Here is a 16,691-nt window from a genome sequence, read left to right as displayed (position 1 = left end):
TTTTGGTCGGTCATGGGTCATTTGGGTCGTTTCAGGTTGAGCTGGACCCGAAGCGGGTCAAGTTTGGGTCCAAAAAATCAACCCGTTTGAAAAAACGGGTCGGATTCGGGTTGACTCGAATAGTGTCGGTCAGTTCCGAGTTCGACCCGAACCCGACCCGTGACCCGAAATTGACACCCCTACTCTTAACCCAATTTCTTTCTTTCTTTCTTTCTTTCTTTCTTTTTTAACCCAATTTCTTTCTTGAAGCAACCTTCTAATAATTTCTTAAGATAACCTTTTTCATCTTTAATTGAAGTCCATGTATAATCCATCTAATTTTTTTCCAAGTTTATGGATGTTCTAAATCTTTCTTTCATACCTTTTACCATATAAATCATCAAGAATTTTTATTTTTATTTTGTCAGTTATTTTCCTCTCAAAAACATCTAGCTTACTTTATTTTAGAAGCAAGTTTTTATGCCTAAATGATCTTATTTTATTTCTCCTCATTCCAAAACTAGGTTTCTTTATTTACGTAGGATCAACTTCTTGATACTCCTACATGTTCTTGATGCATATAACCATCCTATTCCATATCAAATATTTCTTTATCAATTATCATAACAAGTTATACTGTAAGGTTCACAACTTTGTTAGATTTATGGACCCAAAATTTCCTTCTATTGAGACTTTTTTTATTATTTTGAGATCCTCACTTGTTTGCAAAGATTTAATTGGGATTTAAAAAGATATGGTTAGATCTTTTTAGAGGCTGTGATATTTTGTATTGACTTTTGGTTTTGTTTGGGTTTATACATATAGCTTGATTGTACTATAAATACAATATTGAATGGTTAGATGAGGGATATTCAACAAGAAAGTACCATAAAATAGTCAAATATCCTAGGTCAAATTTTCTCCCTCAAATTTTTATATTGGGCACCATTTTTTTGATGTTTTCAAAAAAAAATTATGTTGGATAGAAAAGAAAATTTACCTACACCAACTTTATAATCATTTTTATAAAAAACTACAGTCTTCTCAGACAGATCACAAGTCTTTAATTCCGGACCTTTGTTGTATGAATGGATTCTCTCTAACAAATTAGATTTTAATTTAATGGGAAATATAATCGTTTTTTAATTTATTATAATACCATTGACCCTGATTATTTATTTATTTCTTTAATTTTTTTATTTTTTTGGAGTTGCAGGTCTTGAGTTTGGAATTAGATCTTTGGCTTTGGTGTTTTGGCGTTAAGGATCCATCTCTGAAGCATCACCGTACGCTTTCTATTTACTATTGACTTTATCTGAAGCAGCATCCTCAACAGTTAACACCATTTTACGAAGTTCAAACTAATCTTTGTTTTAGTTCTGTAGCTGTGGCAGATTGGCAAATCCTTAGCCAGAAAGCCAAGCACTTGGCTACTTTCTTGGCCCAACCCTACTCAGTAGTTTTGTTTTGCCCCCTTTTTTTTTTTAAACATTTGAGCCAATTAATTTAAACTCACACACACATCACATACGTAAGTTTCGAACTCAAGATCTCTTAGGCTTCGTTTGGGACGCCTTTTTTATTGCTTCTTGAAGCAGCTTTTTAGTAAAAGCTGCTTCAAGAAGCAATAAAAAGGCGTCCCAAACAAAGCTTAGGTTTTGTTTGGGACGGTTTTCTTACTGCTTCTTAAAGCAGCTTTCTATTATAAAAATTTTTAATTTTTTTACTAAAAAGATGCTTTAAGAAGTAGTAAGAAAGCCGTCCCAAACAAACTCTTTGTTGGTAGTCAAAACTTTCAACCAACAGATCAAAGATGAGCTGTGTCTCAGTAGTTTTGTTGATGACAAGCTAATATAAGCATTAAGTTTTTTATTTTATTAGGTAATCTGGAATCAATGGATTTGCATTTCATCAGTGTCCCAGTTTGAAAGGTATGTCTGGTCCACAACCTTAGTGGAGCATTTCCATCTTTGTGAACTTCTTTTCCTTTTAAAAAAGTAAATTTTGTTTCCCTTTTTTTAATCACTGAAAAGGTTGATAACAAAAATAAAGAAAAGATGAGATGATTTTAGAAGTTTTTGGAACCAAAGAGTTGTAGTTGTAGAGGCATGATCTTAAAATTTCCCTTGATCTATATAGGTTTAGATTTTGTTTGGGATTGCTTTTTTAAAGCAATTTTCTAGTACAATTAGAAGTGATTATCACTTTATGAATAAGATTTCGTTTGGGACGGCTTTTTTATTGCTTCTTAGAACAGCTTTCTATCTTAAAAATTAAAATTTTTATACTAAAAAGTTGCTTTAAGAAACAGTAAGAAAGTCGTCCCGAATGAAATCGAAGTAAAAAATAGTAAAAAAATTATCCCAAACGAAATCATAAAGTTATTCATAATTAGAAGTAATTATCAGTTTCTGTATCATTTTTTTATTTTTAAGAGATGGGCAGTGCTCATAATAATATGACAACCCTTTTACTTGTCTTATTATTTGTCACATTTGCATGAGCTGGTATATATAGATCTGACGAGCCTTTTTTTAGTTGTTGGAAAAATGTCTGCGATTTTTTTTTTTAAATTCTTTTGGTGATTAGTTTTTTTTTATTACTATATTTATTAAAATATGATTGTTATATGAAATTTATTTTATTTTCTTAAGAAATTATAATAGTCATAATAATTTAAAATTATTTTCAAATATAATTATATAATTATTTTTATAAATAAATGAGAATATCAAACGGGTCTCTTTAATCTATTTGGTAGAATGCTCTGTATGCAATAGTATCCCATTCAAGCACTGATAGCCCACTTGAAAGTTGGAACTATTCTGCCATACCATATCATAAACAACTTTAATTATTGGTCCGATTTGTTTTTATGGCATTTTGCTTTTAAACAGAGGCCTGTACTTCCTCTACGTTCCATTTCTCTCTCTAGTCCCCCTTCTCTCTCTCTTTGGAGAAATTATTTCGTGCAGAGTCTGGACAATTTCGTCTGAATTGGGAGTGTACACATTGTGATATTTTGTACAATTTTTATACATAGTTTGATTCAAATTGTGTGCATATAGTATGTACACTTACAGTTCGGATTGAAAACAGAGCCCTGCATTGGGTACTCATATCCACACCCACTCACGTACCCACTCATACCCAATGGGCATGGGTGGGTACTCAACATCAGAGGATAAATTAATTTACATTACTAATTACCATATGCATGCAGTATATTACAGTAATCCTTACAACGTAGTATGTAACATTGAATCGCATTGTGAACACGATAAATTTTGATACGTGGCTTGAAAATTTGCAGTTATAGAAATGACAAAAAACTTGAGGCCATTAATCCGTGGCAGAATGCATTCAAGAAGCGTGAAAAGTGGGTGGGCGTGGGTGGGTATGACATCTCGAAAGTCACCATAAGTGGGCATGGGTGGGCAAAGACCGCTAGCGCAGAGCGTGGGTACCCAATGGGTATCCAACCAGGACCTCGTGTATGGCTCTGATTGAAAAGTTCCATCTAGACTCCGCATGAAATAATTTCTCCTCTCTTAGAAACGAGCCATATTATCTGAGCCATATTATCTAATTTAGCATATTTGCTTTTTTTCACATGCTGGTATCTATCAATGCATCTACATCAATGAATACACAAAATAATACAAAAAATATTAAATAGAAGTATATTTAACTCATCCGTTGAATTTTTTATATCAAACAAGCTTAAAATTTGAAGGGTTTGTTTGGGGAGAAATTACTACTTTCGAAGTACAACAGTGTTTTATACCAGTCAGAAAGGGTCATGTCATCTTTATATAGTGTGTGTATTATATACACACTATATGTAAGGTTGTATATATATACCTATTTTGATTGCAGTCTAGATGCAAGCTGTGTTAAAACTCTGCATATAATAATTTCTCTTGTTTGGAATATTTATAGCATTTTATAAAGTTTAGGGTTAAATTATTGTAGAGAAAATAATTTTATTATTATAATTATAGAAAATAAATTTTATCATAAATGTTTTAAAAAAGTAATAAGAAAATAGTAATCAAATAAAAATATAATTGAGTTTCTAAAAATAAAATAGCAAAAATAATAATATATAATTCTTAACGAGTCTTGAAACTCATCAACCATCAACTAGCTTGCTTCTTATAAACTATTTTGAAGCTTTAATTTTATATTATAAGATGGCGAATAGACGACTAAAATAAGATTGAGGCTATCTTCAGAAGTAGAAAGTGCTTTCCCTTTGCCTTCCACTTGCAATTGAAAATTCTCTACTGCTTCTCTTTGCCACGGTTTCATTGAACATAACCTGCCTCATGATCAGATAATGCATGTTTACCTGCCACCTTAATATCTTATTCTTAAATCATTAAAGTAATATATTTTTTCTTTATATTTGCATATTATTATATAATATATATATATATATTATATATTGTGAATGGGGTATATACCTTTGTCGTTAGGTGTCAATTTTGGTCACGGTTGGTTTGGGTCGAACCACGATATTGACCTATGCTATTCGGGTCAATCCGAACCTGACCTGTTTTTATAAATAGGTCAAAACATTCAATCTAACCCGATCCTCGGTTTCAGTTGACCGCCCGACACGATAACGGGAGGAACTCCGTTGAAGCCGCAAGAGTTCGGGTTAACCAGCAGCCGGTGCGTAAATGGGAGCCTCCGTTGAACGGAGGAAGAAAAGACGGCGTCGAGCTCGTCTCGTCGATTGGACTGGAACGTCTTCGACGACTCAATGGAGGGAGAGCGGGGTCGCGAGACGGTTGAGCAGCGGGTCACAGGGTCAGTGCGTCCGACAAATTGGCCGATCGACGCGACGTTCGACTACGGGATGACGCGACGCAGACGCTTGACTGCCTGAGCTAATGCGATTTGACGATACAAGACGCAGTCCACGCGGAGGCTGAGCTGAGCGACGCGAGATGACGATTGACACAGACGACTGAGCTGACTTGGACGTGATTTCCGTGTCAGTACGGGTCAATGTCGGGTTTCTGGGTCAACTCGGACCCGACCCGTTTTTTCAAACGGGTCAAAACCTTTAACCTGAACCTGACCCGATTCGGGTTCGGGTTGACCCGAACTCGAAATTTTTGTGTCGGGTTCGAGTCAGGTTTTCGGGTTGTGTCAAATATTGACACCCCTAATTGTCGTCCGCTTAGGAGACAATTGGCTGTGTAATTAATCTCTCGGCTGACCTAAAAAGGCAACCGCCTCGTAAATCTTCTGTCCCGTACTTAATTGGGTCCCACTAAAGATGATTCAAGCACGGGTTGGGGGTTACCAACCGTGCTCGCCCACCAATCAAGCTAAGCAATGGTGGGTCTTTAATTATATTTATAAAAATTCTAGAGAGAGAGAGATGCTTGCTGTATGGAGGAAAGGGTAAGGGGAGCAATAATTGGTCCAGATTGGTCTGTCTGACCCCATTAAGTGGTTATCCAGTTTTCAGTAGTTTGGCTGAGATTCTCAACTTGCTGTCATGGGATTCAATGATTGCTCAGTTTTTGACTTTTTGTTGCGCCTCTCCACATATAATATAGAAATGTTCTTCTACTATAACTATAGATATGTCTCATGATAATAAGGTAGAGTAGAGCATGTGTCTCTCTTTATTTATGTATATATTTGTTAACTAATTATAATTTTTAATAATCATAATTTATAAAATATTTAACATTCATTTTTAATGTATTTCAAATTCATTTGATACGAGAGAATTTTAAACGTACAATGTGCGAAGTTTTGTCTATTGATGATAAGCCTAACGAGAGAATTCGTAATGAGAATTTCTAGGAGACGGCATCAGGATACCATCAGAGAAATTATTATGGGAACTCGTAGGTGAAAGCATTGATGTGATCGATGACATTTGTAGAAGAATAGGAAATTATATGAGTTACACATTCAAGTTAATGCCCAAATGAGTAAACTCATGAGCTAACTAGTCGAGCCTGATTAACCTTGAACTTGAGCTCGGATGATAGATTAGTTATGATATAAGCTTGAGTTCAAGCTCAAGACTCAATAATCTTGACTCATGAGCTCATTAACGAGTCAATTTTAAGTTGACTCATAAGTTGGCTTCTCTTACACAATTATTCTCCTCCATTAGGCTAAAATTTTGCAACCACTCCTTAAAGTTTGGATAAGATAATTTAGATTTTACAAGGGCAAAAAACTTATAAAGTATTTCTTATAAATTTTGATATAAGGAATATTTTTTTCATATCATAAAATTTTTAGATATTTATATATCTAACACTTAAATTTTATTTTTACTTATATAATATTTAAATTTCTAAATCATCTATAAATATCACTAATATTAATTTATTTAAAATAAAATACAAATTTTTCATTCATAAAATTTAGTTTAATTATAGTAAAGTGAAATATAAATAAAAAAGTAGATATTAAATATATAAATATATGAAAAAAAAATTCATCACACACACACACACACACACACACACACACACACACACACACATATATATATATATATAATATTGATATGTCAACAAAAAATTATCTTGATCAAGCACAAATCTCAAGGCAAAATTAGGTTGAAAGCTTCAAAAATTAAATTTGGGACCATCTAAACTCCGATTTCAACAAACTTCTAGTCTAACTGGGCGTCCAAAATGATTCAAATCAAAGACCCGAAGCACATTTGAATTACCAAACGGTTTCCAAACATGGCATGCTTATAGTCGAATCAAGCGGCTCGACAAGATGAATCCAACGAGACCCAGATCGCCAAATTCTGATATCATTAAGACCTTCAAATGTCTGACGAACGGTCTACGATCAAGGGATTCAATATCATTCTTCCATTCAAATCACTCACAATTTAATCCTGATCTTCCTCCTATTTATTGGTCATGCCATCATCAAAAAATTATAAATAGCTACTCATTTCTCTTAAGAGGATACCCAAGAAGAGAAGAGAATGAATAAAAGTAAGTGAAGGAAGAAGCTCCTCCTCAATCACCGCCGGACTTTACCCAACAACCAACCAACGTCTGAATTAAACAAGGAGGCAAGAAGTGAATGAAGAAGAGAAGGAGGAGGCTCCTTCACGACCACCATCGGAGTTCCGCCCGAACTCCAAGTGGCGCCGGAGTTCCGCCCGACCTTCACCTTTATGTTAAAAAAAAAAAATTGCCCTTATGTTTTTTGTTAAATCTAATGGCCACATATGTCTTAACATAGTTAAAGTCACCGGTGGTGAGCAGTAACTATGGTTTTGATTCGAAAGTAGTTGCTGATCAGTAGGCCCCACTTCACCATTAGCAGTCGCGGAGACACGGAACCGCTCTCTTCCCGATCCCATCACCTTGGAACTTCTTATCTCAAGCCAAAGTTCAAACCTGACTAGAGTTACTTTAACACAAACCTTGGTTAATTTAACCCTTGTACACCTCTTATATATTGCCAGCTCCTGACTATCTTCTTCCTCCATCCACTCTCTTCCTTGCTCCCCAAGCCAATTCAAAACTAGCAAAAATCTTCAATAAAAAAATCCCGACGTATTCTTCATAGATAGATGATCGATCGGAGATGAGCTGCAATGGTTGTCGAGTTCTCCGCAAGGGATGCAGCGAATCCTGCATCCTACGGCCGTGCCTTCAATGGATCGAGAGTCCGGAAGCACAGGGCCACGCCACGGTCTTTGTTGCTAAGTTCTTTGGCCGCGCAGGTCTCATGGCCTTCATCTCCGCCGTCCCTGAACAAAATCGCCCGGGTAAGGACGTCAAATACCTAACCCTCACTTGGAAACATATTTCTAACCGATTTTGTCCTGTTCGATCAGCTCTTTTCCAATCTCTGTTATTCGAAGCGTGCGGGAGGACTATCAACCCGGTAAACGGAGCGGTGGGTCTCATACGGATGCGGAGATGGAACCTATGTCAAGAGGCGGTGGAGACGGTTTTGCGAGGCGGGACGATCCGCCCGATCTCGGACCTCGCGGAGGACAGCGCAGTTGACGATGGTGAAATCGATGAGAAGCGACCGAAAACCCCTTTGATTGGAGATCGCCGGTCTCAGGTGAACTGTGATCTGGAACTTCATCTTAGGTTGCCGCTGATGGAAGAGAAATGGAGGCCAGGTACGCCATCGAAATGGAGGCCAGGTACGCCATCGATGAACTCTAGTACTACCGGCGATGATGATGGGTTTGTTGATCGTGAGCAGGGGCTTTTGAATCTCTTCGTCTGATGTGGGTCGGTGGGTGCGTTTCACGGTGAGAAAATGCGGCTGCCTTTTTTATTTTTTATTTTAAATGATATTTACCCTCCTCTTTCTTTCCGTATGAGAAGTGTGGTTTCCATTGAGTTTCTTTGTTTCTCCGAAACATGGGCCTCGGTTACCCCACATGATCAAATTGCATGCCCCTAAATGATTTTTCTCAGGGAATTTGGTTAATGTATTTTCTCCATTGGGATTGATGGACAAATTTTGGATTTGAACGTCTTAATACAAATTGAGATGATCAGGCCTTCTTTTTTTAGTTAATTTGTTTCCAATCTATTCTAAATGATTGTGATCAATTCCTTTATAATCCTTTCAAAACCCCTTTGGTTTAAGAGAAATGATATTGGATTGTTATCAGCCATCCAAACTTGATTGGAATTTTGAGATTGATAACTGCGCCATAATAAGTGGCTAGAATTCAAAGCCATGGTTACGAGATAGAGAGGGAAGAGATTAAACCAGTAGAGAAATGAGAAATGAGAGATTCAATGGATCAAAGATCAATCAGACAGACGACTATGGATTTGTAATATCTCCAATTATCCTGTGTTATTGATATCTATCGTTTATTTTATTTTATATGATTGAGATTATTGCCTGCAAAGGTCGAATTGATGAAGAGCTACTTGAATAGCAATCCGCATGCAGTCAGATAAACAAAAAGAACATGGAATATAATATAGTTCATGTGCAAATTTTTCAATGGCAGCATTTGATTCATTGATAAAAAAAAATTGAAGAGATTATGAAAATTTTTTATTTAGAAGCGCTTCAATTTCCAAACGCTCCAATTAATCTTTTTTACAAATTGACAACTATTTTCAATTCTTTTATTTCTCCAAAAAGTTGGACATAAAATTTATTTGCAAATTGACAAATATTTTCAATTTGGAATGATTATTCTCCGAGCTGATAGAGTTGAACATGCATCTTCTAGGCAAAAGCATCCATAGATGAACTCCTTAACCATCTCCAAAGTCCAACCAAATAACTCATTTTTCACTCAAAAATGTAGAAACTCTATTTTTTAACCCAAAAAAAATTATGTATATTTTTATCTTTATTTTTAATCATATCTTTATATTTATTAATTTTTTAAATTAGATTTACATAATTAAATATAATATTTTTAATAAAAAAAATCTTGATAAATTAATCCAAAATGATTAATAATAAGAACCTAAATAACTGAATTTTTTGAATTTCTCAAAAGAAAGGCGGTGCTGTGGGCCCAACGCTTTGCAAACGAACGGTGGAGATCGTTTAGAGGACCGACCACTTGCGGTTGCCTTTTTTTTTTTAACCAATCCAACTTATTTATTTTATATGCAATTTTTTTTTTAAATTTATTCTGCTCTATTTGAAACAATCAGAGATAAGAATGTCCATATTATGATATTAAATTTCATCTATATTAAGAAAAGATAAAAATATATCTAAATGTGTAAATTAGTTTTAGCCTAGTTCAAATCACTCCTAATTTGTGCTTTAATTTGGGACAATTTTGTTACTCATTTATTTTTTGAAACTCAATCACAATTTTTATTAGGCTATTATTTTATCGTTATTTTCATAAATTTTTTATTCTAAAAAATTATTTTTTACAGTAACTTTCAAAAAAATTACTTTTTCAATATTGCTTTTTTTATCACCTTTGTCATAAGCTATGACCATCTCAAATAAGCAGTAAGTTCAAACTTGAATTTGATTTCAGTTCTACAATTTCAAATCAACTCACAAATTAGCTCACAAACTAAAAAATTACGTCAAAATTAACTAAAACTTAACTTGTAATCACAAGTAAAAATTTTGATTCAATTATATTTCTCCCAACATTAGCTTCCAATAATTTTTTCTCTCTCAAATTATTAAGTATTAACTACTTGTTAATTATCTCTCTTTCTCTCTCTTCCCCCAGCTCTCCCCCCCCCCAACTCTCCCTCAGGAAAAAATATTTTGTGCGGACGCCGAACGTCATCTTGAGACTAATCAAAATGTACCATGTCACCCCTTCCATCTGTGCCGTTACTTCATACTGCTCGGTACCGCTGACATCTCCTGAAGCAGAGCTGTGTTCGACCTCCACATAGAATAATTAATCTATTATCTTAGTTGATGGTCGAAGCTCCGAACTAACATATGAAGATAGAGATGCATCTCTCTCAAATTTGCTGGTGCCACGTCTAAGTTACATGCATCCGACTCACAAATTGATAAGAGAGAGTGAACAAAAATAATTTATTATAAAAATTCGGATAAACATCATTAAAATAAAATTCTTAAATCTTATTCCAATTTATTTCCATCGTTTGTGTGACGCGGATTCCACTTTGTGGGCCCAATATGTTCTTTTTTTTAAATTATTTTAAGATAAATAGATGACTATGATAATATAAAATATTAGCAAATAGGGTTGAAGAAGTTATGGGATTGGAGCTCGGGGCCGCCCACTTAGTTAGTTCAATGATGAAAAATGAATATTTCAACGATTAATTTATTTGCTATATTTTGATTTAACCCCATATGATTGGAGCTCTACAAAGGGCGAAATTATATTGTGCGGAGGCCGGATATAACTTTACGTTAAAAGGCGAATCATGCGCAGTCATACCGAGCCGCAGTACCGAGCAGTACTGAAATATACCAAATTGCGGTACAATGAAGAGGTAATGTGGCACATTTTAGTTAATCTCTGAATAGCGTATGACGTCTGAAAATAGAATATAGAGTAAAATAAAATGAAATGTAAAAAGAATGTAATATATTTAAAATATTTGAATTTATTTGGAAAAGTATAATATAAATGAAGGTAATTTTTTTATTTAGCTTTAATAAGAAAAATGTGGCGTATAAAGCCCAAAAATATGGTTGTGATTGTGAGTTACAGGCAGTGGGCGACAATGTCCAGTGACAAAAAGTAGCTGCGACGAGCTGTGAAGAATGACAATGGCTAACAGCGACAATGATAGTGAATTTGTAATATATTTAAAAATATGTCAAATCAAAATCTTTTCAAATAAATCAAGATAAAACTAAATGATAAATTACAAATTCACTTAAATTTTACTCTGCATTTCTTTTTGAAGAAAGCAAACCCCAAAAGTCATAAAATCCCTTCCTTTGAAATCATTTACACTTAACTTTTCATCCAACCTAACAGCCCATAAATCTGTCACTAATTTTCATCTTCTGGGAAAATTATTGGGTCAGGTCACCCGACGTACTCGGAGCCCAATGAAAATGCGCCACATCACCTCCTACTCGGTACTTACCAAACAATACTGAGCTCGGTACTGCTCAGTACCGATCTCAGTACTGTGAATACCGAACGTAAACTGTGTTCGATGACCTGACCAAATAATTTCCCAATCATCTGAGATATCTTGATTGGGCCTAGTTTTGGGTATTTTGTTAATGAAGTGCTTTTGGCATCCCAATATTTGGTTCTAAATTGATGGTTTAAGATTGTCAATCTCTCCTCAACAAAATTAATATCTTTATTGTTAGCCCGAAACAAAATTTCCACTTATTTATTGAGCATTGCAGATAATCAGAGCTTGACCTAAATCCTATACGAGAAATTATTCTATGCGGACGCCGGATACAGTTCTACGTCCGGAGGCGAATTCGGTGCAACCATGTCTACGGTGCCGAGCGTAGGGATGATGGTTTGCATACAATTGAAACATTTCCAAAATTGCATTTGAATTAAGGTTCAAATGATTTTTCTACAAACATATTTCAATTAGCAATCCGTTAATACATAAGAGATTGTTAATTTGATTCGAAAAATAGTAAGCTTTGGAAGCCCTAAATTGATTAAGCACGCATATGATGGGTCAAAAACGGGTCAGCTTTTCGGGTCAGATGAGCCCGACATGAACAGCTTTGTGGGTTTAGAGCATTGATGAGATTTGTATTCTTTTTATAAAATTTATCTGCGTTCATTTAATGTGTTGATCAGCGTACTCGATAGGTCCAAAGAAGACAAGTCAAAAAAAATTTTTTTTTTATGATAAATAATAATTTATAATACTTTAAAATAAAGAAGTTTTACTTACCAAAATATTTTTTAATACAATTTTTTTAAAAAAACTAGCAAAAAAAAAAATTTAATGACCAAAAGCTATCCCAAATGAAGCTTAATTTAACAGTGTTTCACCACAAAAATTTTAAAAATAGTGAGCAAATAGTTGTAATCAAATAAAATTATGGTTGTTGCCAGCTAAGTAAAATAATGAAAAAGTTATCCCAAATAGGATAAATTATTATGTTCGGAGTCCGGATGGCAGAACCGTCCGGATTCAGTGAGGGTACATAACAAATACACAACAAAAAATAAAATTATATATTTGCTCTGTATTTACTACGTATTCTTACAAAATTCGAACGATTCTCCTATCCGGACTTCACATGTAATAATCTCTCTCCAAACATACCCTAAGGGGGTGTTTGGTATAGGATTCGATTCAATTTTAGTATGATTTACTAAATCCTGTAAATCTAGATTTAGTAAATCCTAGGCTATTAAATCCTAAAAGTGTTTGGTATGACAAATTTTAAATCTTGTAAAAACCAGATAAGCTGTTTGTCTACATATTACAGAATTTAAAATAGTTTGAGATTTAAAATTGATTATATTTTATTTATTATAATTATTTATGAGTTAGTTATTAATTATTAATTTAATTACCATTACTAAGTAACAATTATAAATAATATAATTGAATTTAATTTAATTATCAATTAATATAAACTATTAATTATTTATTAATTATATTACATTATTAATTAATTTAATCAACGTCGCTAAACTAAATAACCTTCCTATAGCCGCACAGCCTGCAGGTTTGCTTGGGTTTGCTTTACCTTTTCTATGGCAGTTCATTGCTAATTCTACTTTGCCTCTTCGCCTACTTCGACGATGTTTCTCCTGTCAGATCCCGTAGATCCGACGACCTAAACTCTTCCTCCATGGAGATAAAGAGCCCGGGCAACAAATCGCGACACAGGCACCGCGGGAAGATCTTTGAAGATCTTTCGAAACTGTAAGTTGCGTTAAATCCGAATATAAATGGTATTAGGATTTAGAGGGATTTACCGTATTTATTATGTAAATCGGTAAATCCAAGATTTACAGATTTGTCGAATTTACAGCGGACCGATTTGCATTTGGCTGGATTTATCCTAAATCCTACTAAAGACAGTGGACAAATCCGATTAAAGATGAGTTGATGCATCTTTATCCTTCTCATTATGCACATTTTTAGACTAATATTTTTTATTTAAAAAATTATGTAAATATTTTCACCATCATATTTTTTTATTTTTTATTTACCAAAGATGAATGAATAACTCTTTCAAATTATCCATCTGTTCAAAGATGAAAAGTTATAGTGAAGTTTCATCCGGTACTCAAATCTTCATTTATGTCTCCTAATTTACACTTCTAAGATCATCTACAACCGAATCACATTCTCCTACTTGCAGTAGCGACAACTGTTCAACCGAATAGCAAATCAAAAGCCAATTTCGTATTTTGAATAGTGCAAACCCAATTTAGCGTCGCACAACTGACAGCGGAGAGAAAACATTAAACGCATTCTGCTTGGTGTTCGGGTGGAGATTTGCAGTAACTGTAAATAGGCGATAGACGAATGACGTTCGGCTCGGTTGGAGACGCCCAAAGATTTACCATAAGATCTTAATGTTGTAGAGCTAAAAGTCAATCCACAAATCATGAATCTGACCACCATTAATAAATCAAAATAAGTGATTATGATTTTTTTAACAACAAACCAACTCAAGCATTCCATTAAAGGCTTAAACTTCCACCAACAAAAACTAGTCTTAGTCTGCACCTAAGCAACAAAACAACACAGCAACTAGGTAAATTTTTCAGCAATGGCTGCATTAAAGTAGCAGCTCTGCGTGTTCATATCATACAGAGACACAGAGTCTTGCATTAAGGCTTCGTTTAGGACTGCTTTTTTTGTTGCTTCTTAAAGCAATTTTTTAGTATCAAAAATAAATCTTTTTTACTAAAAAATTGATTTAAAAAACAATAAAAAAGTTGTCCAAACGAATCCTAAATTGCAAAGAACAAGAAGTCCATCTGGCTCAAGGAGAAACCTGCCCTCGGTGAGGTGGAGGATTTGGTCCAATGAAGTAAGGCATAAGAGGACTTCCATTCTCGATCGGCCCTGCGTGCACGTCGACCTTCGAGCTCGGCGAAGGATCTTGCCCAGGGTAGTCCTCCAGGTTACTGTCACCTTTAGTTGTAGCAGTGTTGAATGTGGCTGTCATATCCTGAAAATAATGTTTCAAGAACATATTCATACAACATTAACAAGTTAAAGATGTCTAATAATAAGATAAGAGGATGAACTCCATCATTCAAATACGAATATATCTATTTTCTTCGGGATGAGAATGACATTGTTGAGATTCTTGGGGAAGGAAAGAAGCTTTCTGTTATGCCGGTCCAGCTTGGACCGGCTCCACCTGGACCGGCGCAGCCGGTCCAAATCTACCGAAGGCGGACACAGGGCCGGGCGGAAGAGAGAGGGAGCCAGGGAGTGGGGTCCACTTGCAATTCAAACATGAGCTAAGTGTTTTTGGAGGGAGAAGGAGGGGTAGAGTAGTCCTTTTGCTTTTGTTTTGAATTAGAATGCATTAAGTAGGGAGAAAGAGAGGAATTAGGGTTATGTCATGTTTTGTGAGAATTTCCTTTGTCTTCTTGGATAGTGAGGGCTCTAGATCGAAATCTAGAGATTGGGAGAGTGCGATCCTCCTCTCGAATAGAGGATCCTTGTATCTTTGCTATTTTCCTTGCGCCTACTAGTAAAATACAAGTTGTTTCTTCATTTTTCTCTCAGATTTCCCCTGTTTTCTACTGTTTTTGGCTGTTTTACTGCTGTGGACAGCAGTTTTCATCTTGGATCTAACCGATTTTGGTGAGAAACACTTGGAAATCCAAGTGTTTCCTATCAAATTGGTATCAGAGCGAAGATCCGGACGGTGGGGGGCTGTTTTCCACTGTCTCGCTGCAGATTTTTGCTTTTCGGAAGGGATCCGGAGACCATCTTTTGGTTCCCATGGCATCTAAACGTGTAGAAGTCTTGGAGACCGAGGTGGGTCAAATTAAGGCGGACCTGGAGGAGAAGATGGCGACGTTGAGTGAGAATGTGGAAGGGAAATTCATGGCTTTGGAGGAGATGATGAAGAAGTTGTTGGAAGGGCAAGCAAGGGCTGTGCCAGTGGAGGACAGAGGAGAAGGTAGTGGAAGCAGGGGTAAGGAGAAGGTGAATCCAGAAGAGGAAGAGGAGGTGGAATTGCTTAACAGCAACGGGAGGATGCCACCTCGGGAGTCCATCAGGAGGGAAGAGCATGATAGAAGAAGAGACTTCAGGGAAGACAGAGAGGAGGATTGGCGTCGTCGGAGGCCCGATCCAGTGGACCGACCATGGGGGATCCATAACCACCATGGCGGAGCGCGAGGGGAAGATGGCTATCGGCGGCCGAGGAGGGAGGATGAGCCCCGATATGGAGAAAGAGGAACTTGGGAAGACCCCATTGCCTGGGACAGAGGAGGCCATGGGGGGAACAGAGCATATGGGATGGACACTAGAGCCAGGAAGCTGAAAATGCCTGTCTTCGAAGAGGGAAATGTGGATGAGTGGATCCACAAGGTGGAAAGGTATTTTGCAGTGAATGGCCTTATGGAGGAGGAGAGATTGATGGCTGCTAGCATGTGCTTGGAAGGGGCGGCTTTTGCCTGGTTCAAATACATGGATAAGTGGGATCCGGTGAGAACTTGGAGGGATTTCAAGGAGGCCATCAGAGAGAGATTCAGGGGGGGCAGCCCATGGGAGATCTCCGAGCAGTTCTATGCCCTCACTCAGGAGGGAACAGTGGAGGAATACAGAAAGAAATTTGAGAGTCTGGTGGGAGACATGGAGGGCTTATCGAACAGCACGTTGGGGGGAAACTTCATGAAGGGGCTCAAGCCAGAAATTAGAGATGCTGTGAAGGTCATGAGACCGAGAGACCTGAGGGAGGCAATGGAGTTGGCTCAGCTGGTGGAGAACCAGAAGACCAACGCTCGAAGTTGGAGGAACAACCACTCAGGAGGTCCCACCAGGACAACTACCACGTACTTGGCTCCAAAAGGGCCAAGCCCTAGTATCCCTAGAGAGAATGGAAAGGAGAAGAGTGGGGTGATTAGAACTGCAGGAAGCTTCAAGAAATTGACTGAGGAGGAGATGCAGGAGAAGAGGGCCAAGGGCCTTTGTTTCAGATGTGAGGAGAAGTTTGTTCCAGGACATAGATGCAAGGATCGCGCTCTTCGGGCTCTCACCGTCTATATAGACGAGGCGCCTGAAGAGGGTGATGATTCTGATGAGGAGCAGAGT

At 36.4% G+C, this 16,691-nt stretch overlaps 2 protein-coding genes across 2 annotated transcripts in view; both read left to right on the top strand.

Annotated features, from left to right (window-relative positions):
• LOC110103574 (queuosine salvage protein) overlaps positions 1-1,426 on the top strand; it is a 28,388-nt gene extending 26,962 nt beyond the window's left edge. Inside the window, exon 7 of the mRNA XM_020832349.2 lies at positions 1,196-1,426. Within this exon, the coding sequence (XP_020688008.1) occupies positions 1,196-1,288 (93 nt within the window). The 3' untranslated portion in view covers positions 1,289-1,426. The remainder of the gene's footprint in view (positions 1-1,195) is intronic.
• A 6,045-nt stretch (positions 1,427-7,471) lies between these two features.
• LOC110103575 (LOB domain-containing protein 39) lies at positions 7,472-8,611 on the top strand. The gene is made up of 2 exons (XM_020832351.2): positions 7,472-7,765; positions 7,835-8,611. Exons 1-2 carry the CDS (start codon positions 7,582-7,584, stop codon positions 8,239-8,241), a joined length of 591 nt encoding a protein of 196 aa, XP_020688010.1. The 5' UTR covers positions 7,472-7,581; the 3' UTR covers positions 8,242-8,611.
• Positions 8,612-16,691: the final 8,080 nt, after the last annotated feature.

The sequence above is a fragment of the Dendrobium catenatum genome, unplaced genomic scaffold (genome assembly GCF_001605985.2).
Source record: "Dendrobium catenatum unplaced genomic scaffold, ASM160598v2 original_scaffold_254917, whole genome shotgun sequence".
Classification (NCBI taxonomy): Eukaryota; Viridiplantae; Streptophyta; class Magnoliopsida; order Asparagales; family Orchidaceae; genus Dendrobium; species Dendrobium catenatum.
Note: the sequence above shows the minus strand (reverse complement) of the source record. Positions and strands in the feature narration are given on the sequence as shown.